This window comes from Bos indicus x Bos taurus, chromosome 6 (assembly GCF_003369695.1).
Source record: "Bos indicus x Bos taurus breed Angus x Brahman F1 hybrid chromosome 6, Bos_hybrid_MaternalHap_v2.0, whole genome shotgun sequence".
NCBI classification, from domain to species: domain Eukaryota; kingdom Metazoa; phylum Chordata; class Mammalia; order Artiodactyla; family Bovidae; genus Bos; species Bos indicus x Bos taurus.
The window spans coordinates 26,484,629-26,508,973 of record NC_040081.1 but is presented as its reverse complement, the minus strand read 5'-3'; the positions used below and the strand labels follow the sequence as shown (position 1 = coordinate 26,508,973).

At 40.4% G+C, this 24,345-nt stretch overlaps 1 protein-coding gene across 5 annotated transcripts in view; it reads left to right on the top strand.

Moving 5' to 3' along the window:
• The first annotated feature begins 4,515 nt into the window (after positions 1-4,515).
• Positions 4,516-24,345, top strand: part of RAP1GDS1 (Rap1 GTPase-GDP dissociation stimulator 1) — a 150,014-nt gene continuing 130,184 nt past the window's right edge. For all 5 annotated transcript variants that reach the window (XM_027544016.1, XM_027544013.1, XM_027544015.1 and 2 more), the window contains exon 1: positions 4,516-4,707. In XM_027544016.1, the coding sequence (XP_027399817.1) occupies positions 4,704-4,707 (4 nt within the window). In that variant the 5' untranslated portion in view covers positions 4,516-4,703. The remainder of the gene's footprint in view (positions 4,708-24,345) is intronic.

Genomic DNA, 24,345 nt, shown 5'->3' with positions numbered 1-24,345 from the left:
TCTATATATATATAAGTTTTTTGAGAGCAGGGACCATAGTTTATTTTTTATCCCTAATGCCTATTATAGTGCCTGATACATAGTAGGCATTCAGTGTCTCTATTAACTGAATGAGTGAATGAATTAGTACAAAAACTAGTCCCTACTGTTTAGAAGATTCATACTTTAAGAAAGAAGTAACACAGATAGCAGCTGTCATCATCATCATCATCAATATTTATTGAATAACTTATTTTACTTGGTCAAGTGCTGGAGTTTATAAAAAGAATCATAATACTATTCTCACTCAACTTTAAGACAAAAGCTCTGAAAGCATGAGAAGACTTTCATTTATAAAACAGATTTTTATTGAGCACTTTCTAATATGCTAGCATTATTCTGGCACTGAGGATATAATGGCAAATAAGACAGACAAAAATCCCTGTGTTTGAGGAGCTTAAATATATTATTTTAGTGGTAAGTGCATAGGAAAAAATACGGAAGTGGAGCTAGTGTTGAAAGTTTAGATGAAATGGCTAGGGAAGGCCTCATGTAGATAACATTTGAATAAAATGATAAAGTGAAGACATGAGAAAAACGTTACTTTCATATGAGAAGAGAAGACAAGGAAGGGGAGGGGAGCTTGTGTGTGTGAAAGAGGTAGGTGTTATGGCAGCCCGCATCTGCATGTAGTAGTCAGTATTGGGTCTCACGGGGGCTCCCCCTGTGGCTCAGCAGTAAAGAACCTGCCTGCAATGCACAAGATTTGCAGGAGATGCAGGTTCAATCCCTGGGCTGGGAAGACCCCCTGGAGAAACAAATGGCAACTTGCTCCAGTATTCTTGACTTGAAAAATTCCGTGGAGAGAGGAGTCTGGTGTGCTACTGTCCATGGAGTCGCAAAGAGTCAGACATGACTCAACAACAGTAGCAGCAGATGTTACACGGCAATGCCCTGGAGCTCAGTGTACGCAATACGCAGGGACAGCCCTGTGGCTTTAACTGGTGGGCTGCTGAGGGGATGGTTTGTGGATTCAAGCAGAACAAAGGAGGCACTTAAACTAGTGTCAGGTGGGTGATCACAAAACCGCTTCAGCTGCTTTTGCTAGTTTCAATCTATGCATCCAAACGAAAGATAGAAGATGCTCTCAGAAATTACTGTAATATATAACTGCAAATGGAAGTAGCATGGGAGAGCAAAGCAAGTGAACTTGAAAATCTGGAAGAGATTAATGTAGGTTAAAGAAAGAGAGAGGGACAAAAAATGAGGAGCAGCAACACAAAGGCCCCAGAGTGGTCTTCTGGAAAGGTCCCAAATGAAAGTGGAACATGGTAGGGTGTGTGTATGTATGTAGCTTGCATTGGTGTGTTATGGATTGAATCATGTTCTCTGCAAATTTATATGTTGAAGTCCTATCCCCTCAGTATATCAGAATGTGACCTTATTTGGAAATAGTATCACTGAAGGTATAATTAAAGATGAGGTCAGATTAGAATAGTTGGGCCTGTAATTGAAAATGACTGGAGTGCTCATAAAAAAGAAAAATTTCAAGAGACATGGATGTGAAGGATGGAGATGCATGAGCACAAGCCAAGAAACTACCAGAGGCTAGGGGAGGTCTGGAAGAAATCTTTCCCTAGTGCCTTCACAGTGAGCATGGCCCTGCTCACACTTTGATTTCAGACTTCTGGCCCCTAAAACTGTACGAAAATACATTCCTGTTGTTCTAAGCCAAGCAGCTTGTGGTACTTAGGAAACTAATTCAAGCCTGTAAGACTATTTTGAAGTAACCAGCAAGAGCATTTTTGTGTCACAGAAAGGGAAGTAGCGTACAAGCAGCGAAGTGCCTGACCATCTCGGGCATCAGAAAAGTCTGTGTTTCTGTTTTTTTGGCCAAAGCAGGCAGTTTTTATACCTTTCAGAGAAAGACTTCTTTCTGAGAAAACAGGGACTCAGACTTGGGATAGCAAGGGTTCTCGGCCTTGAATTATCTATCCCTGGCGATAAGGATGCCATCGATACCTGTTCCTGATTGTTGTTCACTAAGTTGTGTTCCACTCTCTGCGACCCTACGGACAGCCACACTCCAGGCTACCCTGTCCTTCACTATCTCCTTGAGTTTGCTCAAATTCATGTTAATTGAGTCCGTGATGCTATCTAACCACCTCATCCTCTGCTGCCCTCTTCTTTTGCCTTCAGTCTTTCCCAGCATCAGGGTCTTTTCCAATGAGTCGACTCTTCACATTAGGTGGCCAGGTATTGGAGCTTCAGCTTCAGCATCAATGTCCTTCTAACAAACATTGGAGCTTCAGCTTCAGCATCAATGTCCTAACAAACATTCAGGATGGATTTCCTTTAGGATTGACTGGTCCTTCTGATATACAGAGGACATCTCATATGGGAAATTTATTTCGTGCTTTCAGGGGAACCAATGATCACAGTGGTCTTTTTGCACTGGATGTTTCTCAACCATGATTTCAAATAATAAATACGCCATAGTAACATATTTAAAGGGAAGCCTGCCCTGCACCCCATCAATAGTGCTTAGAACAGTGCCTGACACCTGGGAAGCACTCAGTAAATGTTACCCGCTTTTGTTATTCAATAATATTGCCTTTACTTATTTGAAGTCCTTTAAGGGCTCAATAAGTAACAGCTTTTGTTAGTGTTTCTTCGCATCGACAGCTGAAGGACCATTACAACCGAGAGAAATGAAACTAATTTTACATACTCCCCTCACCCGGAATTAGGGCTGAGAGGCAGAGGTGACTAAGCCTGAAAAAAAAAAAAAAAGCAGCAGCCAGAAAAGTCTAAAAATTTTGACTTCTGTAGTTACATTGTATTTTCTTGTTTTACCAAACCTCTTTCTTTTTACTCACCATGTTTCATTTTTGTTTTAGAATATTTGACCTCTGCTTAACAAGTTACAAGGGCTTCCCTGGTGACTCAGTGGTAAAGAATCCACCACCCCAGGAGATGGGGGTTCTATTCTTGGGTCTGGAAGATCCCCTAGATAAGGAAATGGCAACCTACTCCAGTATTCTTGTCTGGGAAAACGCATGGACAGAGGAGCCTGGCGCCCTACAGTCCCTGGTATTGCAGAGTCGGATACAACTTAGAGACTTAACAAGTTACAAGACCTATTCTGACTTGTGTGGTATCAGTTATACAAATAGAAACTGAGCTGATTTAAAAGGGGCCACGTGCGAAGAGGGGGCTTTTTCTCAACACTGAATATAAAGAGTAAAAGTTGAAAAAGCAAAGAAATTTCCATTTAGCTATTCGTCATCTCCCTCTCACAGGTTGTGCTGCTGACTGCGCCCTTTCCCCTGCACGACTGCAGTTGCTGCTGCCTCGGGACAGCGACCAGGTTCCTCACCCCAACCATCCAAGTGGGGCCAGGGAACGACCAGAGCGGCGAAATAGGTTTCCCCCTGCCTCCTCTCCCAGGGCAGAGGAGCGAAGACCAGCGTCCGCCCCGCGCGCATGCCCAGTTGGGAGGGCGCCCTCACTAGGGAGCGCGAGGCTCAGGTTCTCCCCGCTGTTGGGGAGGTGTGGGGAGCAAGCGGTGGCCTCGTGGACCCAGGAAACTCCGACCGATGTACCCTGAGGGGCCGCAGGCAACTCTGCGGACTTTTTAATTTTCCACTTTGGCAACCTTGTGCCTGCCGCGTTCAAAGGGAGCCGGGCACATCCCGGCAGGGTGGCGCCCCACGGCCAGGGCACCCTAGTTCTACGTAGCTTTTCAGGTGTCCTCCTGAACGGAAGGCCGCACTCCTCTGGAAGGAGAACAACACTTTCTGAAGAAATCCCGGGACGGTCACTCCTCTCGTTTGCCGAACCTTTTTTTTTTTTTTTTAATGGCCACAGACAAGACAGTCCTAATGCTGAGGGCCCTCCCAGCGGCCGCCTCCTTGCTCTGTGCCCAGCGGGCCCATAGGCTGCTCTGAAAACGGGCGTTCTCAGGTATCTGTCTCCAGAGTCGCTGGCCTCATGGCCAGTACGTCCATTCCACCTTCATTTCAGAACGTCCGCTTTGCTTCCCGACCACCCTCCCGGGTCTAAGAAGGCCCAGCGTCTCCTTCTTCGGGAAATTCCCGCCGGTGCACCTGGACTGCCCCGAAATGAGCACGGGCCCGTTTTCCGGGTGTGGGTTGGCGGGGGCCATGGTAGAGAGCCAGGTGTAGTAGCTCGGGCTCAGCATCCCGGTGCCCAGCCTCTGAAGGCTCGCCCTCGGCCCCTCGGGCGGCCGCCATCAAGCTCCTCCGCCGCAGCTGCAGCCGGCCCGCAAACGCACACCCACCCGCACGCTCGGATTCACTGGCCCCAGGCGCGGGGGGGCGGGGGGGACGCACTGAGCATGCTCGGTGGGGAGGGCGGGGCGCTCTCGGACGGCGCGTCGGGGCGGGCGCTCCTCCGGCTGGGCTCGGCGCCTCCGCCGCCCGCCCGCCTGCTCGCTCGCTCGCTCGGAGCCGCGCCCGCCGCAGGCTGCGCCTGCCGCGCCCGCCCCGCCCTACCCCGCCCCGCCCCCCCGCCGCTCGTCTCCGCCGCGGCCGCGCCGTCTGCAGCAGCAGCAGCGGCAGCTGCTTCTCCCTGGCGGCCGCCCCCCGCGGGTCCCTCCCTGGCTGCGGGAGAGACAGAGGTAGAAGGAGGACACAGCGCCGCGCCGCCCGCACCGGAGACCTTCGCCTCGCCCTGCCGGCTCCTCACCCTCTGGGAGGAACATGGGTAAGTCATCCTTCCTCCCCCGTCATCGCCTGACATATTTCTCTTTCTCGGTGTGTTGCAGGGTGGGAAGCATTTCTCACGCAAAGTTGCCGGATTTCTCAAATCCACGGGTGTGAGGCAGTGGCTCTTCCTCCTGGGAGAGTCGGCGCACGCGGAACGCACGCCCGGTCCGCGAACTGGGAGGGTGCCGAGTGCGGGGTGGGGTCGGGCCGCGGGGCCGGACCGCCGCCCGGCTCTCGGGCACCTCGCTGCCTAGCCTCCCCTCCTCCATTCTTCCTGCCCGAGCTGGTGCTCTGGCACCACGGAGCCTGCCTCGCGGGCTCGCATCCGCTGCCCCTTCCCGGTTTCTTCGGTGGCCGCCCGTTTCTTTTCCCCGGCGGCTGCTGGACTGGAGGCTCGGGTCGGACCGCGACAAAGACCACTTCACCCAACTTCCCTGCCAGGGCGACCTTTCCCCACTGTGCGGACTGCTCATCCCAAGGCGAGGAGGTGTGAGCATGTAGTCTGGGGGGTAGATTTTACAACCTGCACGGGAATTATATTTGTTGGGGGAGAGCGGACAGTCTCATAGGTTGAAAGGATGACTTGTCAGAGGCCACGGGGAACGTGAGGAAGGATGGATAGAGCCCGCTAGATGTTGAATTAGTGTTGAGTGGCTACAATGTAGCAGTATTGCTGTGCTCAACCCATTTTCTTGGTTCTTTCGCCTGTCTACTGTAGTAGGAAACTGCACCCTGTAACATGTTACCGAACTTACATGTTAGTTATTCTTTCCCGGCTTCCCTTGTCGAAATCTAACATAATCTGATTTTATTTTTTTGTTAATGTCAAGAGTTTTGGATATTTAAAAGCAAGTATCTTTTATAAAAGTGCATGTAATTTATCCTATTTTTTTTCCCACAGTATGTTGCTTAATTTTGAAGTTCAGTAATTGCAAAAACGTCTCATAGATACTGTAATGTAATTAAAAGACCAAAGTTTTTTTTTTTTTTTAATGGTAGCAATTTGGGATACCATGCTTCTCCAAGTTCCCCAGTTTGTTTCCATTCCTGTCTATTAGAGTTTCCTCTTTTTAAAATGTGCTACATTGGCATATGTCAACTCGGACTTTTCCCACCCCTTCCCTGCAAGTTATTTTAAGCTTCAGATGAGTGTGGGCCTTTCATCTGTCAATACAGTTCTCAGCACGTCCAGAGTTAGGTCATGGCAACTCAGAATCTTCAAAGAAGTGTCTAAATCTAGAAATGGTGTGGATGGAGCTTGAAAAGCAAATGCTCCAGGCTCTGATTCAGACCTTTTGCTGTATATCAGGAAGAGGTCATTGTTACAAGAGGAGGTGGTATGAATGAAAAGTGAATCTAAGACCCAGAATTTTATTTTCACTTGTTCATTTTTTTTGTTTTTAATGTCCTATTGGTATGCTGAACAGATTTCTGTAAAAATTGGGTGGTCCATTTATATGTACCTAGACTTTCTCTAGGAGTAGAATATTAGTTCAGATTGTTGGAGACATAGTTTGTCTTCCCCTTGAACATAACAAAATTTTTCCTGTTAAGTATAGGCCACAAGGTTGGCCTATAAACCGTATTTCACCATGTTTCAAGCTGAGCTAATAAAAATCTGTTTAAAATTTTAACTTGCATGTTGAATCAGTACCATTTCAGTGGGAAAAAAAATTAAATTCTGTTGTGATACTACTGAAAAAATATTTTAAAAATAATTAATCTTGAATATTATTACTTGATTTCAAAGAAAGTTAAATCCATTCCTCATTTGAAGCTTCTCAGGTATACTTTGACTATATTACTCTCTTCTCATATCATTCTGTTTGTACCTTGTTGGAAGCTTTTTAGCTCTTATATAATCAGCTTTATAATGGTGTTGTTTATGTGTGTGTGTTGTGCGTTTAGTCATGTGTTCCAGAAGATGAAAATTGTGTCTTATTAATTTTTGGGTCCTCCATAGTGCTTTCCACATAGTAGGTATTCAGTAAATCTTTGAATTAATTGTTGAACTGGAAACCCATCTATTATTGTGAACTTGTGAACCTGTAAGTATGGACTCTGAAGAATGTTTGAGTTGGTGGATGTTAGGGGAGGTAACGGTCGGAGAAGGCAATGGCACCCCACTCCAGTACTCTTGACTGGAAAATCCCATGGACGGAGGACCCTGGTGGACCGCAGTCCATGGGGTCGCTAAGAGTCAGACACGACTGAGCGACTTCACTTTCACTTTTCACTTTTATGCACTGAAGAAGGAAATGGCAACCCACTCCAGTGTTCTTGCCTGGAGAATCCCAGGGACGGGGGAGCCTTGGTGGGCTGCCGTCTATGGGGTCGCACAGAGTCAGACACGACTGAAGCAACTTAGCAGCAGCAGCAGCAGGGAGGTAACGGAGGTGTGAAGGAAGTGGAAACAGAAGTATAATTACACTATGATTGCTCTTCTCTCTTTCTAAAAAAAAAAAAAAAAAAGTTGTCTTAAGAGGTATGGGTTTTGGAGCAGCCACAGGCAAGCTATTTCTTTTTACATTGCTGTCTTCAGTGGTATGTCGGTTTAGTTTGTGATCAGTAGGTACATACAATAATGTAAAACTGAAAGCTTGGGAAGCAATTTTATATTCTAAGCCAAGGAAGTTATTGTAACAATTCATACATACATAAGGGCTATACTGATTACTGATAAGGCAAAAAAATCACTTGTTAATGTCTTTTCAAGAAACATATAGGTGGTTTAAAAAAAAAATTCTTGTGGCAGTGATTTTCTCCATAAGAAAGTGAAGGAAACTTCTTATGTGGTCTTATGGATCTTGGCTGTTATTTTATGTATATATTAAAATTCAATGTATACTTCATATTTGAATATCAACCATATGTAATATACTATGGGAGGATAAAGATTAATAAAACATTCTTTAAGTTTCTTATACTCTTAAGGAATAATATGATACATACACAGATAACTGTAATAGACGTAAAGTATGAGTGATACACAAGACCTTAATATATTTTATACTTTCCGACGGTGGAGAGAAGTTTTCAGAAAAATGATGCTATTTGAACCAGTATTTGGTTAAGCTTCTGAAAGGTAGAAATGGAGACTGTTAATTGGGATGGGGGTGGAGGGAGAGAAGTGACGTAAATGAAGATACAGCAATAGGAACATTCAGACAGTTTCAGGATATGATTAAATAATCATGTTTGGCTACAGCAAAAGGTAAGGAAATAGTGGGTGACAGAGATGAAAAAGTAACAGGTAAGGAACAGATAATGGAAGGCCTCTAATGTCAAGCTGAAGTTGTTTTTGGACTTGAGGGACTGTTAAACATTTTATGCAGTTAAGTATTGGCTCACGTCTGTGGTTTAGGAAAATTAGTTAATTGAGTGCAGGATGGATTAGATGAGAAACTAGAGAATGGTTAAGAAGGTTGTTGCAGTTGGGTGAAAATACATATTAGCCTGAACCAAGCTATGGCAGTAGGAATAGAATATGGCACATAAAGAGTATAGAGTTAAGGAAGTCATACATTGTTACATGGGAATACTGAGAAGGTGGGATCTATTAAATATATATTCAGTCCATTGGAAGAGGACACATGAATGGTCAGTTTTGCACCTGATGGACTATTTAGCTTTTCTTTTAGCTTCTCTACTTCTTGATGACAAGGATTCTCATACTAGGTTTTGAAATACATTTCTAACATTAGTGTATCACATGTGGAGCTGGCAGTAAAAATTTGTTGAATGACCAAAACTGGGTAAAAAATGTATAATGGTTATTTTAACTCTCAAGAAAGGATTTGAGCTAGATATCTGAAAATTACCCACCAATATCCTGAGATAATATTTGAAGTTAGGTAGGAGGATGAGAGCCAACAAAGAAAATGAAGAAAATATATTCAAGATAAGAGTCTTGAGGAGTGCTGCATCATTAGGAAAAAAGAATGAAATGATTTGACACTGAAAAAGACTGAAGTAGGTAGGAGGGAAAGACTAGAATTGGTTGATTTCAAGAATGGAAGGTCAATGACTGCTGCTTCGAAACAGTGAGCAATAACGACTGAGAAAAGGCTCCAGGTTCATGTGGTTTGGTTGGGGTATTACCTCTGGCTAAGTATTTTCTAAAAAGCATCTTTATGAGGAATGATAGATTTGGAGGTCACCTTATAAAGGCTAAGTGGATAATGAATAGAATAAGTAGAAGCAGAGTTCACTATGTATAGTAAGTAGTACGGTATTCCTTGCCCTGTTTTAACATCTATAAGTAAGCGTGTAAACATTTTTTAAATGTCTCACATTACATGGAATGACACATGCTAATTTTTGGCTAACCAAAGTTTGTAATCTCACCATAGTGCCTCACGTTTCTTTGACATTCTATGTTTTATGTCTCTGTGACTTAGTATAGTACCCTTTTTATTTTCGCAGTATCTGTCATGTAGAGTGAGTTTAGAAATGGTTTTGTATTTTACGTGACATTTTGCATCAAAGATACTCTACTGATGAATGGTTTATCACTTTTTATTTTCTGTTAGTCTTTGTGAATTGGGGATTTCTCTAGTTATATGTGTGCCTCTAATTATACTCTTAACTCATGGAGTTTTTTCTCTATGTATAAGCCTTATGGATAAGTCTTTTTTTTTTTTTTTGGCTTGCATTTCTAAGTCCAGGAATAGGTTCATAGAAAAATAGTTAATATTGGTACTTTTACTTGTTCTTTACAAGTCAAGGTAGAGCAATAAAATATTTTTGTAAGCTGGCAATAACTAAAAATTTATTGTTTTAAAAGAGCGTATACATTGGTTCAGTAATTTTTCTTATGTTGGCTTTATGTCTGTTTTGTATATACACCCCCCTTTTTTTTTGTATATGGCTAGATTTACTATCCTTGGTAGAGTCATATTCTGAAATCAATAGTACTACTACTGAGAAAGCTGTAATAGCCTTAATTCACTTTGAGAACCATAGTTTTACTTTTCACAGCAGAATAGTCAAGCCTGTGCTGCTGCTGCTGCTAAGTTGCGTCAGTTGTGTCCAACTCTGTGCGACCCCATAGACGGCAGCCCACCAGGCTCCCCCGTCCCTGGGATTCTCCAGGCAAGAACACTGGAGTGGGTTGCCATTTCCTTCTCCAATGCATGAAAGTGAAAAGTGAAAGTGAAGTTGCTCAGTCAAGTCTGACTCTTAGCGATCCCATGGACTACAGCCTACCAGGCTCCTCTGCCCATGGGATTTTCCAGGCAAGACTACTGGAGTGGGGTGCCATTGCCTTCTCCGAGTCAAGCCTCTAGGTACCTTTAAGGAAATACTGGTGCTCTCGCCAGAGACTCCAGATCAGCTGAATTGAATCCGGTGGCATTGAATTGAATTGAATTCTGGCATTATTGGTGGTACCAGCCATAAAGAATTATGTAGATTTTTAATATCCACTCATGAACATCAGAAGGAATGGAGAAGGAAGATCCACTGCTTTGTCAACTCCATGTTAATTTCAGATAATCAAATGTTCAGATAACTGATAAGGAAAAAACTTAATTTAAAATGCTTTCCTAGACATTTAACTTAACAAATAGCTCTTTCTTATGGAGAGAACAAAAAAATTAAGATACCAAAGTAGCTTATAAAGTCTATTTTGGTTCTAAAATTCTATGATTCTTTGAAACTAAACTTTCAAATATGCTCAGTATCATTGATATTTAAACTATGTCATCATCCCTCAATAATTCGTTTTTCTTTATCGTTCAAAGGGCAATGTCTACTTGAGGTAGAAATTTCAGAGTATAAACCAACTTGTTCAGTTCACTTCAGTCGCTCAGTCGTGTCCGACTCTTTGCGACCCCATGAATCCCAGCACGCCAGGCCTCCCTGTCCATCACCAATTCCCGGAGTTCACCCAAACTCATGTCCATCGAGTCGGTGATGCCATCCAGCCATCTCATCCTCTGTCGTCCCCTTCTCCTCCTGCTCTCAATCCCTCCCAGCATCAGAGTCTTTTCTAATGAGTCAACTCTTCGCATGAGGTGGCCAAAGTACTGGAGTTTCAGCTTTAGCATCATTCCTTCCAAAGAAATCCCAGGGTTGATCTCCTTCAGAATGGACTGGTTGGATCTTCTTGCAGCCCAAGGGACTCTCATGAGTCTTCTCCAACACCACAGTTCAAAAGCATCAATTCTTGGGCGCTCAGCCTTCTTCACAATCCAACTCTCACATCCATACATGACCACTGGAAAAACCATAGCCTTGACTAGACGGACCTTTGTTAGCAAAGTAATGTCTCTGCTTTTGAATATGCTGTGTAGGTTGGACATAACTTTTCTTCCAAGGAGTAAGCGTCTTTTAATTTCATAGCTGCAGTCACCATCTGCAGTGGCTTTGGAGCCCCCAAAATAAAGTCTGACACTGTTTCCACTGTTTCCCCATCTATTTCCCATGAAGTGATGGGACCAGATGCCATGATCTTCGTTTTCTGAATGTTGAGCTTTAAGCCAACTTTTTCACTCTCTACTTTCACTTTCATCAAGAGGCTCTTTAGTTCCTCTTCACTTTGTGCCTTAAGGGTGGTGTCATCTGCATATCTGAGGTTATTGATATTTCTCCCGGCAATCTTGATTCCAGCTTGTGTTTCTTCCAGCCCAGCGTTCTCATGATGTACTCTGCATATAAGTTAAATAAGCAGGGTGACAATATACAGCCTTGACATACTCCTTTTCCTATTTGGAACCAGTCTGTCGTTCCATGTCCAGTTCTAACTGTTGCTTCCTGACCTGCATACAGATTTCTCAAGAGGCAGGTCAGGTGGTCTGGTATTCCCATCTCTTTAAGAATTTTCCAGTTTATTGTGATCCACACGGTCAAAGGCTTTGGCATAGTCAATAAAGCAGAAATAGATGTTTTTCTGGAACTCTCTTGCCTTTTCCATGATCCAGCAGATGTTGGCAATTTGATCTCTGATTCCTCTGCCTTTTCTAAAACCAGCTTGAACGTCAGGAAGTTCATGGTTCACATATTGCTGAAGCTCGTTAGCTTTGTCTAAACAGGTGACCTAAAATACCATTACCCATGTTGGCTAAGATATAGATGCTAAATTCAAGTGGCAGAGTAATGTAATTCAGTGCATCTATTTATATAGCTTTTGTTGGTAGAAGCATTCCAGGAGTTAAAGCTGAGAATTCGGATAGTGATAAATGGGAATAGTTAAATTGACTTGCTAGCCATAATTGGCTATACTTATAAATTCCAAAGTCTTTCTGACTTATTGTTCATATAATTTTTTCCATATCATTCTATATCTGATCCCTTCTCTAAATGCTCTTTTGCTCAATTTTGTTAATGTTTATGGCTTCAGCTACTATCTATATGCTGTTGGTACCTAAAAATACATCTTTTTAACTAACAGATTGTTAGACATCCCTATGTGCATAGTTAATTCAGACTCATTGAGTTCAAAACTGAATTCATTATGTAATTTTTAATAATGATAGCCAGAAGTGTGTTGATTAATGTTTCGCCAGAAGCCCTTCTCCAAAAAAGCTCTGATTTGTGGTGGTTGATTTCCTGTGAATGCGTAGTTGGGAAGAAACGAGATGCAGCACACCAATATACGGAAATCTACCATCTAGACATAATAGCTGCGTGAGCACAGATGGTGATAAAATGTGGTAAGGTAATTAAGTAGTGATGAGTTTTGAGTGTTAATAACTTTGATTTAGTGTAACTTACTTAGTTTTAAGTTTACAAAATTTAAATAACTGTCTCACAAAATTCCTAAAAATTTAATTTTCATGTGTCATGGGCTCGTGTGTGGAGGTCCCCCAGTACACCTTTGAATTAATAATTATCATTTATTGTTGTTGTTCAGTCTCTCAGTCATGTCCAACTCTTTGTGACCCCATGGACTGCTGCATGCCAGGCTTCCCTGTCCTTCACCATCTCCCGGAGCTTGCTCAAACTCCTGTCCGTTGAGTTGGTGATGCCATCCAACCATCTCATCCTCTGTCAGCCCCTTCTCCTCCTGCCTTCAGTCTTTCCCAACATTAGGTCTTTTCTAATTTATTACCATTTATTAAGAATTACTAGTGTCAGTTACCATGCTAAACCTTATGTTATTTTCTCATATTTTTAAAGTTAGTTTTAATCTCTTCAATAGTCCTATGAAGTGGGTGACACTGTTCCCATTTTACTGACTCAAAGAATTAAATAATTTATCCAAGGGGACAGAACCAAGTCTCTAAAATCCTTAAGAGCAATTCTTACATTTGTTAAAAAAGAAAAAAATTACTGGGCTAGCCCTCAGAAATTCTGATTCAGTAGATGTGGGGTGGGCCAAGAATTTGCCTTGTCAAGACATTTCCCAGATGCTGCTGCACTTTGAATAGCATCTCCATAGAGCAGAGGTCTGCAAACTTTTTACATTAAGAGCCAGATGGTAAGTATTTTAGACTTTGCAGGCCATGAGGCAAAATCAAAGATATTATTAATACATGGATAAGAGTGAAAATACTTATGAGAGAAAGCAAATAACCACAAAATCTTTATTGACTACGTTCAGACTAACATGAATTGAACATGATTTATTGTAATACAGATCTCCTAATGAAAATATTCTTTTTGAGATAGCAATTTCATTTAATTGGGATTCACAGTTACCCTGTCATCAAATTTGATTGCACTTGTTCATTTGTTAATGCAGGTCTGTAAAGGCATTTAACTGATTTTGTCTTGGAAATGTGTTCATACAGATAGGTGACACCAAATGCTGCTGTCAGTCATGGGCATATGATCTTAGTGATCATATTAATTGTATGGAAAGCATTTATAGAATTCTTTTAGATTCTCTTTAATATTTGCTATTTAGTATGCTGTTTACATTGCAGATTAACCAGTCGAAAGTTAGAGGCTCCTCGATTACATAGTTAAATGGGTTTTGGTATATGGAAGTTTCTCTTGCGCTTGCAGTGAAGTCTGAAAGACACTGCTGGCACTATAGTTTGAACTTGCATAATCTATCTGTTGCAACTTTGTATATGCACAGAGATCTTGTTTTTAATTTTGACAGCACAAGAAATATATAAAGCAGATTGATGGTTATTTCTAATTTGAAAAATGTTGTCAAAAGGACTTAATGTAGTATGTTTTGCATATAAGTACTATTTTGCCTAGACTTTCAGGTCAAATTTAAGGAAACGTTTTCAATCTGCAGCAAAATATAGTTTCCAAAGGTATTCATTGTTTAATAATGGTTGAAGGCTTTTCTTTTTGTTCAGAAATTTCAGTCTCACTGTTGAGCTTGGGGAAAAAAAAAAAACCTCACAATAAAACCATACAACTGCTAAACCCGTAAGCTGTTGTGTGATAGGGCAAGTTAGGATATTCAGCTTCTGTTTTTTATCAAAGTAGAAACAACTGACAGTGGTTAAATCTGTAGGAGTGAATGAAGTCGATACTATTAGTTCAATAATACATGTTATTTTAAATGTTTTCCCATAAAATAACTGCTGATTAATAATATAATAAAGAAACATAGGCTTTAAATACCTTATTTTCACAAACTTTGTGAATTTATTCTACTAAAGAAAGTTATGACCAACCCAGATAGCATATTGAAAAGCAGAGACATTACTTTGCCAACAAAGGTCCATCTAGTAAAGGCTGTGGTTTTTCCAGTGGTCATGTATGGATGTCACAGTTGGACTGTGAAGAAAGCTGAGCGCTGAAGAATTGATGCTTTTGAACTGTGGTGTTGGAAAAGACTCTTGAGAGTCCCTTGGACTGCAAGGAGATCCAACCAATCCATCCTAAAGGAGATAAGTCCTGGGTGTTCATTGGAAGGAATGATGCTGAAGCTGAAACTCCAATACTTTGGCCACCTCATGCAAAGAGTTGACTCATTGGAAAAGACTCTGATGCTGGGAGGGATTGGGGGCAGGAGGAGAAGGGGACGACAGGGGATGAGATGGCTGGACGGCATCACTGACTCGATGGACATGAGTTTGAGTGAACTCCAGGAGTTGGTGATGGACAGGGAGGCCTGGCGTGCTGCAGTTCATGGGGTCGCAAAGAGTTGGACACGACTGAGTGACTGAATTGAACTGAACTGAACTGAAATTCATTTCCACTTTTTATTTTTGTGAAGAAACTCTGGTACAGTGAAGTACTTTGTTTTATATTTTCTAATTCCTGTGATTACTTTGCTATGAATTATGAATATGATGGATACCTAGTCTGGTTATATAGATAAGTGTTAAATTTTTCTAGTGTAGCTTTAGTGTCATTGTGTGATATAGTGGTTTGCCATCTAATTCAGTAGCAGAATAATCCATGTGCCCCTTAAAACATTAAAAGCCTGATATTTGAAGTATAGTTTTCTCTTTCTGTTTTGATGTGATTGTTGTTTAGTTGGTAAGTGGTGTCCAACTTGCTCCTCTGTCCATAGGATTTCCCCAAGAGAATATGGGAGTGGGTTGCCATTTCCTTCTGCAGGGGATCTTTCCAACCCAGGGATCAAACCTGAGTGTCCTGCGTTGGCAGGTGGATTCTCCACCACTGAGCCACCTGTGAAGCCCTTCGATATGATAGTCAAAATGAAACGTTGTGGTATGACACTACACATGGTACTTGAAACACTGAGCAATCTGAGCAATAACTGTGTCACTACAATTCGTAGTACCTCAAGAAACAGTGTTCAGTGATGAGAATACCACATATGGTTGCTGTCTCAGCTACTCATCTCTGTCATAGTGAAGTGAACCCAGGTATAGACAGTGATTAAAGGAATGAATTGTGTCCCAGGGAAACTATTTGTGGACACTGAAATGTGAATTTTGTATAATTTGTACTTTATGAAATACATTCTTCTTTTGACTTTTTCCAACCATTTACAGATGTGAAAACCATTTTACTCGTGGGTTGTATAAAAACAGGCAGTGAGCTATAGTTGGCCAACTTCTACTGTGGAGTAATGCTATACCACCTCACCTTTCCCCGAGACTTCTTCATCCTTGTGAATTCTGTACACTGGATGGTATCACCATTTATCTAGTGAACCATCCCTAAAATCTAGCATCTTTCTACTTCCAGTACTTGTTGTGTTCCCCCAATTCTAATAATTCTATCTCCTTGAATCAGTCCCTCCTTTCTCCACTGTAAATTTGTCGTTTCACCTCTTCAGACCACTTTGGTGCTCTGACAGATATTCTTTCTCTCAGTCATACCCCTTTTAAGTTTTTGCATTGTTCTAGAGTACTCTTTCTAAAATGTGAATCTAATTATTTCACTCCTTTGATATTTCTTTCAATAGCTTTCCAACATGTGTAACAGGGCTTCCAAACTAAATGAAGCTATCTGATTAAAGAGGGTTAAATGGTAATCTTTTCATGCAGATGAGCTTTTTTGCCTGTTAAATCTAAAGGAATATTTGTTTTCATAAAAATGCGTGCTTTTATTTTTCTTGGAAAAAAATACCTCTTTTCTTACATGTTCTCACCCCTGGTAAAAGACAAAGTTTAGAAAATGTAGAGAAAAGTGTTGAGAAAAAGTAGAGAAAATGTTTTTCTACCGTAAGAAAAACAGCAGTGAAAGCATGATGAATAGCAGGTAACACTGGGCCTCACTTGAGGAAGTGATGGGACTGTGGCAAACTAGAGTATGTGCCCAACCTAAAGGAGGAATTCACCACTCAACTCCAGCCAGTTTTGCCATGTACAAAGGTGGAATCAAGGAAGCCAGCTTTTGGACTTTCAAAAGAAACCTGAAATTACACTTTTATCTGAATACTTCAGATTGTTGCTTTTCAGAATTGTAAGATCCAGAGTTTCAAACAATGACATCTGTCTGGTTCTGTCCTTTACTACCCAGATTATAGAACTGAGGTTTAATGAGGTTACGAGACTTGCCCAGCTTCACCTATGTAGTTAGGTGCAGTGTCAGATCTAGAATCTTGATTTCCTAACTCCTCTCCTAGTGTTCTGTTCATTATACTAGGGCAGCTCCAATTTAAAGAAGAAAAAAAAAAAGTGCGCTCATAACACACACACACGAACAAGCTACTAATGAGGATTCATTCAGGTAAATAGGTTGGGGGAGAACACTTCACTCATTCCTACTGCCAAAGTCCAGGCCCCTCATCTCATTCCTGTGCTGCTGAGACCATTTCTTAGCTGGCCTCTCTGTTACCACTCTGCGGCTCTCCAATCTTTTCTACATACTATAATCAGTCTTTAAGACACTGCATTGATCATATCACCTTCCTGCTGAAGATCTAATGTTGCTTCAGCTGCCTATTACATCAAGTCTTAACTCTGCTTAGCTTTCAGGATCCATAGAAATCTGCTGTCTCTCTCGTATTTCTCACTAGTCTGAAATACATCTTCCTTTAATAATCTTACAGTCCTCTAAATATTCTTCATCAGTGATACCACCAAGACACCATTGTTCTGTTACTCTTCCTTCTAGAATAACTTTCTCTTTGTAAAGTACTGCTGACCTCTCATACTGGCCTCTTATTTCCCTGGATACCTCTCACTTCTTGAACTGTAACACATCTAGTAGTATAATTTTAGTTCCTCAATGTTTTATATTATTGGCATTCAATAAATACTTGTTTGTTCATTTTACAGAATCCCTGCAGATTCAAGTCTCCTCCTAATTTAACAACATTATCCTATAGTGATGATAGACATGTCTCTAATGGAGTTTGCAAACCAGCAGTCCTTGGGCCAAACATACTCTTGCAGATGGATTTTTTTAGCAAAGTCTTAGAAATTGGAATTAGTTGTTAACATTTAAATATTCAGGAAATCTCTGATGAAAATCTGCTTCAGCTTATCTTTTTTGTTGTTGTGGGTTTTTTTTTTTTTTGCTTCAGCTTATCTTGAAAAATTAAACATTTCGGATCCTTAAACCTACAGTATTTCAGTTAGTGACAATCAGTGATAATTGTCCTTTAGGCAGGGTATGAGGTCCCCAGTTCATTACTTACTATTGTCTTAAATCCTACAGATTTCACTCGGTACTCTCTCATTCTTGAAAGTATTTAAATTTGCAGTATTCTGAAATTTCTATTATAGCTATTGAACTACTAAAGAATTAATTGTATTCAAACCTGTGACAAAATTGAACTTATTACTTTTAAAGATTAATACATTTATTTTAAAATCAACAAATTGTGAAAATTATATCATGCCACTCGTCAAGAGCAAAATTAACTGTCTGTGATATGTATGGTCATCAGGAATGATTAAACTGAATTTTCAGTTGATCAAATAATGTAAGAAATCAAAGAGAACATAGAATCTCTGGTCTTCCAGAAGTTGATTGTTCCGTATCGCCTTTGGCAGGCTTTCCTGGTGGCTCAGTAGTAAAGAATCCACCTGCCAACGTAGGAGATGCGGGTTCAGTTCCTGGGTGGGGAACATCCCCTGGAGAAGGAAGTGGCTACCCACTCCAGTATTCTTGCCTGGGGAATCCTATGGACAAAGGAGCCTAATGGGCTGCAGTCCATGGGTCACAAAGAGTCAGACATGACTTAGGGACTAAACAGCAACATAGCCTTTGGCAAGTTGGTGAAGCTCTTTAAATCTTCATTTCTTGCATGTGCAGTCACTCAGTTGTGTCCAACTTTTTGTGACCCTGTGGACTGTAGCCCACCAGGCTCCTTTGTCCTCCAGGCAAGAATACTGGAGTGGGTTGCCATTTCCTACCCCAGGGAATCTTCTTGACCCAGGAATCTAACCTGCATCTCCTTCATTGGCAGGCCGATTCTTTACCACTGTACCACTTGGAAGGCTCATTTCCTATATGGATATAGGAAATACTATCATTATTATTGAAGGGGAATCACATAATAGATTTCAGTAAAAATAGAAGGTGTATGCCTGTTTAGTAGGGGACTAATATAAATTATCATATGGAAAACTTCAAGCTCAGTTACCTAATAAAGACCTACTCATTTCAGTTCAGTCCAGTTGCTCAGTTGTGTCCCACTCTTTGCAACCCCATGAATCGCGGCACGCCAGGCCTCCGTGTCCATCACCAACTCCCAGAGTTCACCCAAACTCATGTCCATCGAGTCGGTGATGCCATCCAGCCATCTCATCCTCTGTCATCCCCTTCTCCTCCTGCCCCCAATCCCTCCCAGCATCAGAGTCTTTTCCAATGAGTCAACTCTTCGCATGAGGTGGCCAAAGTACTGGAGTTTCAGCTTTAGCATCATTCCTTCCAAAGAAATCCCAGGGTTGATCTCCTTCAGAATGGACTGGTTGGATCTCCTTGCAGTCCAAGGGACTCTCAAGAGTCTTCTCCAACACAACAGTTCAAAAGCATCAATTCTTCGGCGCTCAGCCTTCTTCACAGTCCAACTCTCACATCCATACATGACCACAGGAAAAACCATAGCCTTGACTAGACGGATCTTTGTTGGCAAAGTAATGTCTCTGCTTTTCAATATGCTCTCTAGGTTGGTCATAACTTTTCTTCCAAGGAGTAAGCATCTTTTAATTTCATGGCTACAGTCACCATCTGCAGTGATTATGGAGCCCCCCAAAATAAAGTCTGACACTGTTTCCACTGTTTCCCCATTTACTTGCCATGAAGTGATGGGACCAGATGCCATGATCTTCGTTTTCTGAATGTTGAGCTTTAAGCCAACTTTTCACTCTCTACTTTCATCAAGAGGTTTTTTAGTTCCTCTTCATTTTCTGCCATAAGGGTGGTGTCATCTGCATATCTGAGGTTATTGATATTTCTCCTGGCAATCTTGATTCCAGCTTGTGCTTCTTCCAGCCCAGCATTTCTCATGATGTACTCTGCATAGAAGTTAAATAAGCAGAGTGACAATATACAGCCTTGACGTACTCCTTTTCCTATTTGGAAGACCTACTAGTCCCCCCAGAAAGATGTGTTTTATTTTTCCTTTTTTTATTTGCCCACAAGTATAAAATACACTTTTTAGGGGAAAATAATGGCATGACGTTTTAAAAAGTCATCAAAGTGCAATAAGACTGCTAAATTGTTTCCTGAGAATATTATTTTCTTTTATATATATATATATATTAGTATTTTCTAACATATAAGAATTATATAATATTAATAAATGATTTTCATAGTCTCATTATTTTAAATTATTTTTAAAATAATTAAATAAAAAATTTTTTTCATTATATAAAAATGATTGTATAGAATAATTTCGGATAACTAATAAGTTCCTTGAATTTATTTAAGGAGTTTTTTTTTTTTTATAGTCAGTAAAAAGTAACCAGCTATCATTGTACTTTAACAAAAAATTGTTTTCAAAACTGTGAGAAGCTCACATCATCTAAGATTCTTTTTAACAAGAAATTTGTCAGGTTGTAAAAATTATTTTCTTTAACTTTTCTGAAAAATATTCTGCTTTGAAGATTTCTTGTTTGTCACTTAATGATATCTGACTCTTCGGGACCCCATGGACTGTAGCCCACCAGGATCCTCTGTACATGGGATTTTCCAGGCAGGAATACTAGAGTGGGTTGCCATTTACTTCTCCACGGGATTAAGGAACTCCATTATGAAAAATGAAACTGGTATTATAAGAAAGTAGAATTTATGATATATTTATGCTTCACAGAAATATAAATGTTGGTTTATCTTTAAAGTTACAAGATAAAGTTGGCTTCAAAAATAAAATCAATTAGAACCAAGACAAAATTTATATGAGCTGATTAACTTAATTTCCTTTCAGTTGCCAGAACACATTTTTGGGGAGAGAAGTGTTAAGCTCCCAGAAAAAATAACTGTCCACTGGGTTATATTTCTGACTTTTTTATAATTTGTACAAATTACCATAAATCAAATCAGAAACACAAGATCACCATATTAGGCATTACAGAAAGTGACAAAATAAGTAATGTAAATAGTCCCATTTTTTGTTTCATTTAGAAAGCTTAACCTCTAGTAGATAAAGAATAATATAAAGTAATGAGTAATAGAAATAGATAAGGCTATAATTTGGATTTTAGAAAAAGAGAAAACACCCCCCCCCAATTAATTTAAATGAGAGGATAGATTATATTTACCTTTTCAGCCATAGTACAGCTTCTCTGGGATATACAAGAGCTCATTACTAAAAATGATCATGAAAAGTTTTCGTAAAATTTATGTACTTATTCAGTTAAACACTTATTTGTACTAAACAGCACTGTATTATCCTTGAGATATTAATAGTATAGCAGAGACTGCTCCGTGATAAATTTCATTGTGATTTTTTTCTTTTTTTAATCACATAACTAAGGTACATACTGTTGTTAGCTAGTGTAACCATTTAACTTGGTTGGGTTATAAATCTGTTATTGAAGAACTAACATCTATGTAAAGCAAGGTACAGGTAGTCCTTGCTTTGTATGGCTCTGGTGCACATGAGATTTGGGTGAGGTTCACTTAACGTGGCACTGTGCAGATTGCTTGGTCAGTGAGAAGAGCCTGGACTTTGAAGACACACATGTCTGGATTTGTCTCAACTTTGATGTTTAACTTTCTGGGCAACTTATTCAGCTTTCAAATTCAGCTTTCTCATCTGTTAAAATATAGGTAATAATAACAACACCTATTTCTCAAGGTAGTTGCAAATATTATATAAAATAACAACCTTATACATTTTAATTTGTTTCCAAAGCTGAAAATAGTTATTCTTTAGGAAATGTTATCTTGTATTCAGAGCTAAAACCAACCACAGGTTGTAATGCTCTTTGTTGTATTATATTAACCAAGTTACCTTGTGAATATTAAATTACTATACAGATTATATTTTCCATACATGGCCACAAGAACATCTGGCCCCAGGTAGTCTTCCAAAAGTTGTCACTCTCCATTGAGAGTTTGGGAGTTCTCTTCCTGTTGGATACGAGCATGCTTGTGACTCACTTGTAACCAGTAGAAGGCAGCAGAGGTGATGCTCTGATTTCCTAGGTTCAGTTCAGTTCAGTCTCTCAGTCGTGTCAGACTCTTTTCGACCCCATGGACTGTAGCAGGCCAGGCTTCCCTGTCCATCACCACCTCCCAGAGCTTGCTCAAACTCATGTCCATCAAGTCAGTAATTCCATCCAACCATCTCATCTTCTGTCATCCCCTTCTGCTTTCAGTCTCCCAGCATCAGGGTGTTTTCTAGTGAGTCAGTGCTTTGCATCAGGTGGCCAAAGTATTGGAGCTTCAGCATCAGTCCTTCCAATGAACACCCAGGACTGGTCTCCTTTAGGATGGACTGGTTGGATCTCCTTGCAGTCCAAGGGACTCTCAAGAGTCTTCTCCAACACCACAGTTCAAAAGCATCAATTCTTCGGTGCTCAGCTTTCTTTATAGTCCAACTCTCACATCCATACATGACTACTGGAAAAACCATAGATTTCACTAGACGGGCCTTTGTTGGCAAAATAATATCTTGGCTTTTTAATACACTGTCTAGGTTGGTCATAGCTTTTCTTCCAAGGAGCAAGCATCTTTTAATTTCACGGCTGCAGTCACCGTCCTCAGTGATTTTGAAGCCCAAGAAAAATAAAGTCTGTCACTGTTTCCAATTATTTCCCCATCTATTCGCCATGAAGTGATGAGACTGGATGTCATGATCTTAGTTTTTTGAATGTTGAGTTTTAAGCCAGCTTTTTCACTCTTCTCTTTCACTTTCATCAAGAGGCACTTTAGTTCTTCTTTGTTTTCTGCCATAAGGGTGGTGTCATATGTGTATCTGAGGTTATTGATATTTCTCCTGGCAATCTTGATTCCAGCTTGTGGTTCATCTAGCCCGGCATTTCGCATGATGTACTCTGTATATAAGTTAATTAAGTAGGGTGAATAGTGACAGTAGGCTCAGGAGTGAAAGGCAGTGTTGCTTCTCCCTTGTTTGTTGGGACACTGGCCTGCTTGGAGCCCTGGAAGTCTAAGACCCTACTGATGCCACGCTGTAAGAAAGCTAGGCCATGTGGGAAGGCCTCAAGTGTCAGATCTCAGGTCAGCAATCCTAAAATTCATGTCTTTCCAGGCCGATCACCAGATATGTGTTTGAATGAACTGATACCAGCGTTAGCCATTGAGTCATTCCCAGAGACATTCCTAGCCTTTGAGACTGCACTGAGACCCCAGACCTTGTGGAGACAACACAAGCCGTCCTCACTGTGCCCTTTGTGAATTCCTGGTTCATGGAATCTCTGAACACAGTGAATTGGCTTTTGTTTTATGCCAGTAAGTTTGGGATGGTTTGTTATGTAACAGTAATAATTGGAACAGTTATAAAACTTGAAAGATTATGCATTGTTTCAGTAAGAAACAGATTGCTGTTAAAACTCATCAGAGTGGGAACTACCTGCTGAATAAATGTTTGCTGATTTTTTTTTTCTTTCATTTCAAATGAAGATAGAGTAACAGAATTTTTTCTATTAAGTAATATTTCCCTATGGTATATTTTTCTTTGTGACATTAATTCCCTTGAAAAATTATCTGTTGACTGTCTTGGCTATCAGAAAAGACATATGCATGTTTAAACAATATTACAGGTTTTACTATAGCTTTTTCATAAATGTTACCTGTTTGGCTAATAAAAAATGTCAATCATTAATTACTCTTTTTTAGTCAGGATAGTTACCACTGAAAATTGCATATTTTTTCAAAACTAAGGGCCTAATAAAACCTCATAGGAATAAAGGAATATTTGTACTCCTCTCTCCAAATGAAAATTTAATTATTCTTGATGTTAATATTAATCTTATAATAGTAAGCTTATAATAGTATATTTGATGAAATTATTTTGAATCTATATCTTTCCTATCACTTTTGGAACACAGTGGGTTTTCTAAGTGTATTACCACTACATGAAATAATACTTTGTCAAATGATTACCAAGGAATTTCAGATATATAGTTATCAGGTTTTCTAAAATAATACTAAAATGATTCTAATAGTAATTAATGGCTACTTTATTAGGATCATTACTATGAGAAAGATGATTAGTACTGTGGTAACATTTGGGTTGATTATGCTTTAATTTTTTAAAAAAAGAATGTTTATTTGATATTTATTTTTGGTTGCACCAGTTGCTGCACGTGGTCTTGCTCTAGTTGTGGCGAGCAGGGGCTACCCTTGTGGTGCCCGGGCTTCTCATTGCAGTGGCTTCTCTTGTTGCAGAGCTCAGGCTGTAGGTGTGCGGACTTCAGTATTTGTGGCGCATGGGTTTAGTTGCTCCGTGACATGTAAAATCTTCCCAGATCTGGGATCAAACCTGTATCCCCTGCATTGGCAGGTGGATTCTTAACCACTGGACCACCAGGGAAGTCCTGATTATGCTTTAAAGTTTCTATGTCTATGTGTTTCTAAATATAAATAATTGCATAGATACACATAGAGTGCTTCTGGAAGGACTCATAAGAAAATGTTAACATTGACTTCTTCTAGGAATAAATTGGACCTGTGAAGGTAATTCCCACAAAAATGAAATGAAAAAAAAAAAAAAGTTTTCTATATTGTTCAAACAGTGTTGTGTTCATCTTTCTGTCTTAGTATAGTATTTGGTGGTTGGTAGGTGCTTAGTTTGGGAGAAGGCAATGGCACCCCACTCCAGTACTCTTGCCTGGAAAATCCCATGGATGGAGGAGCCTGGTAGGCTGCAGTCCATGGGGTTGCTAAG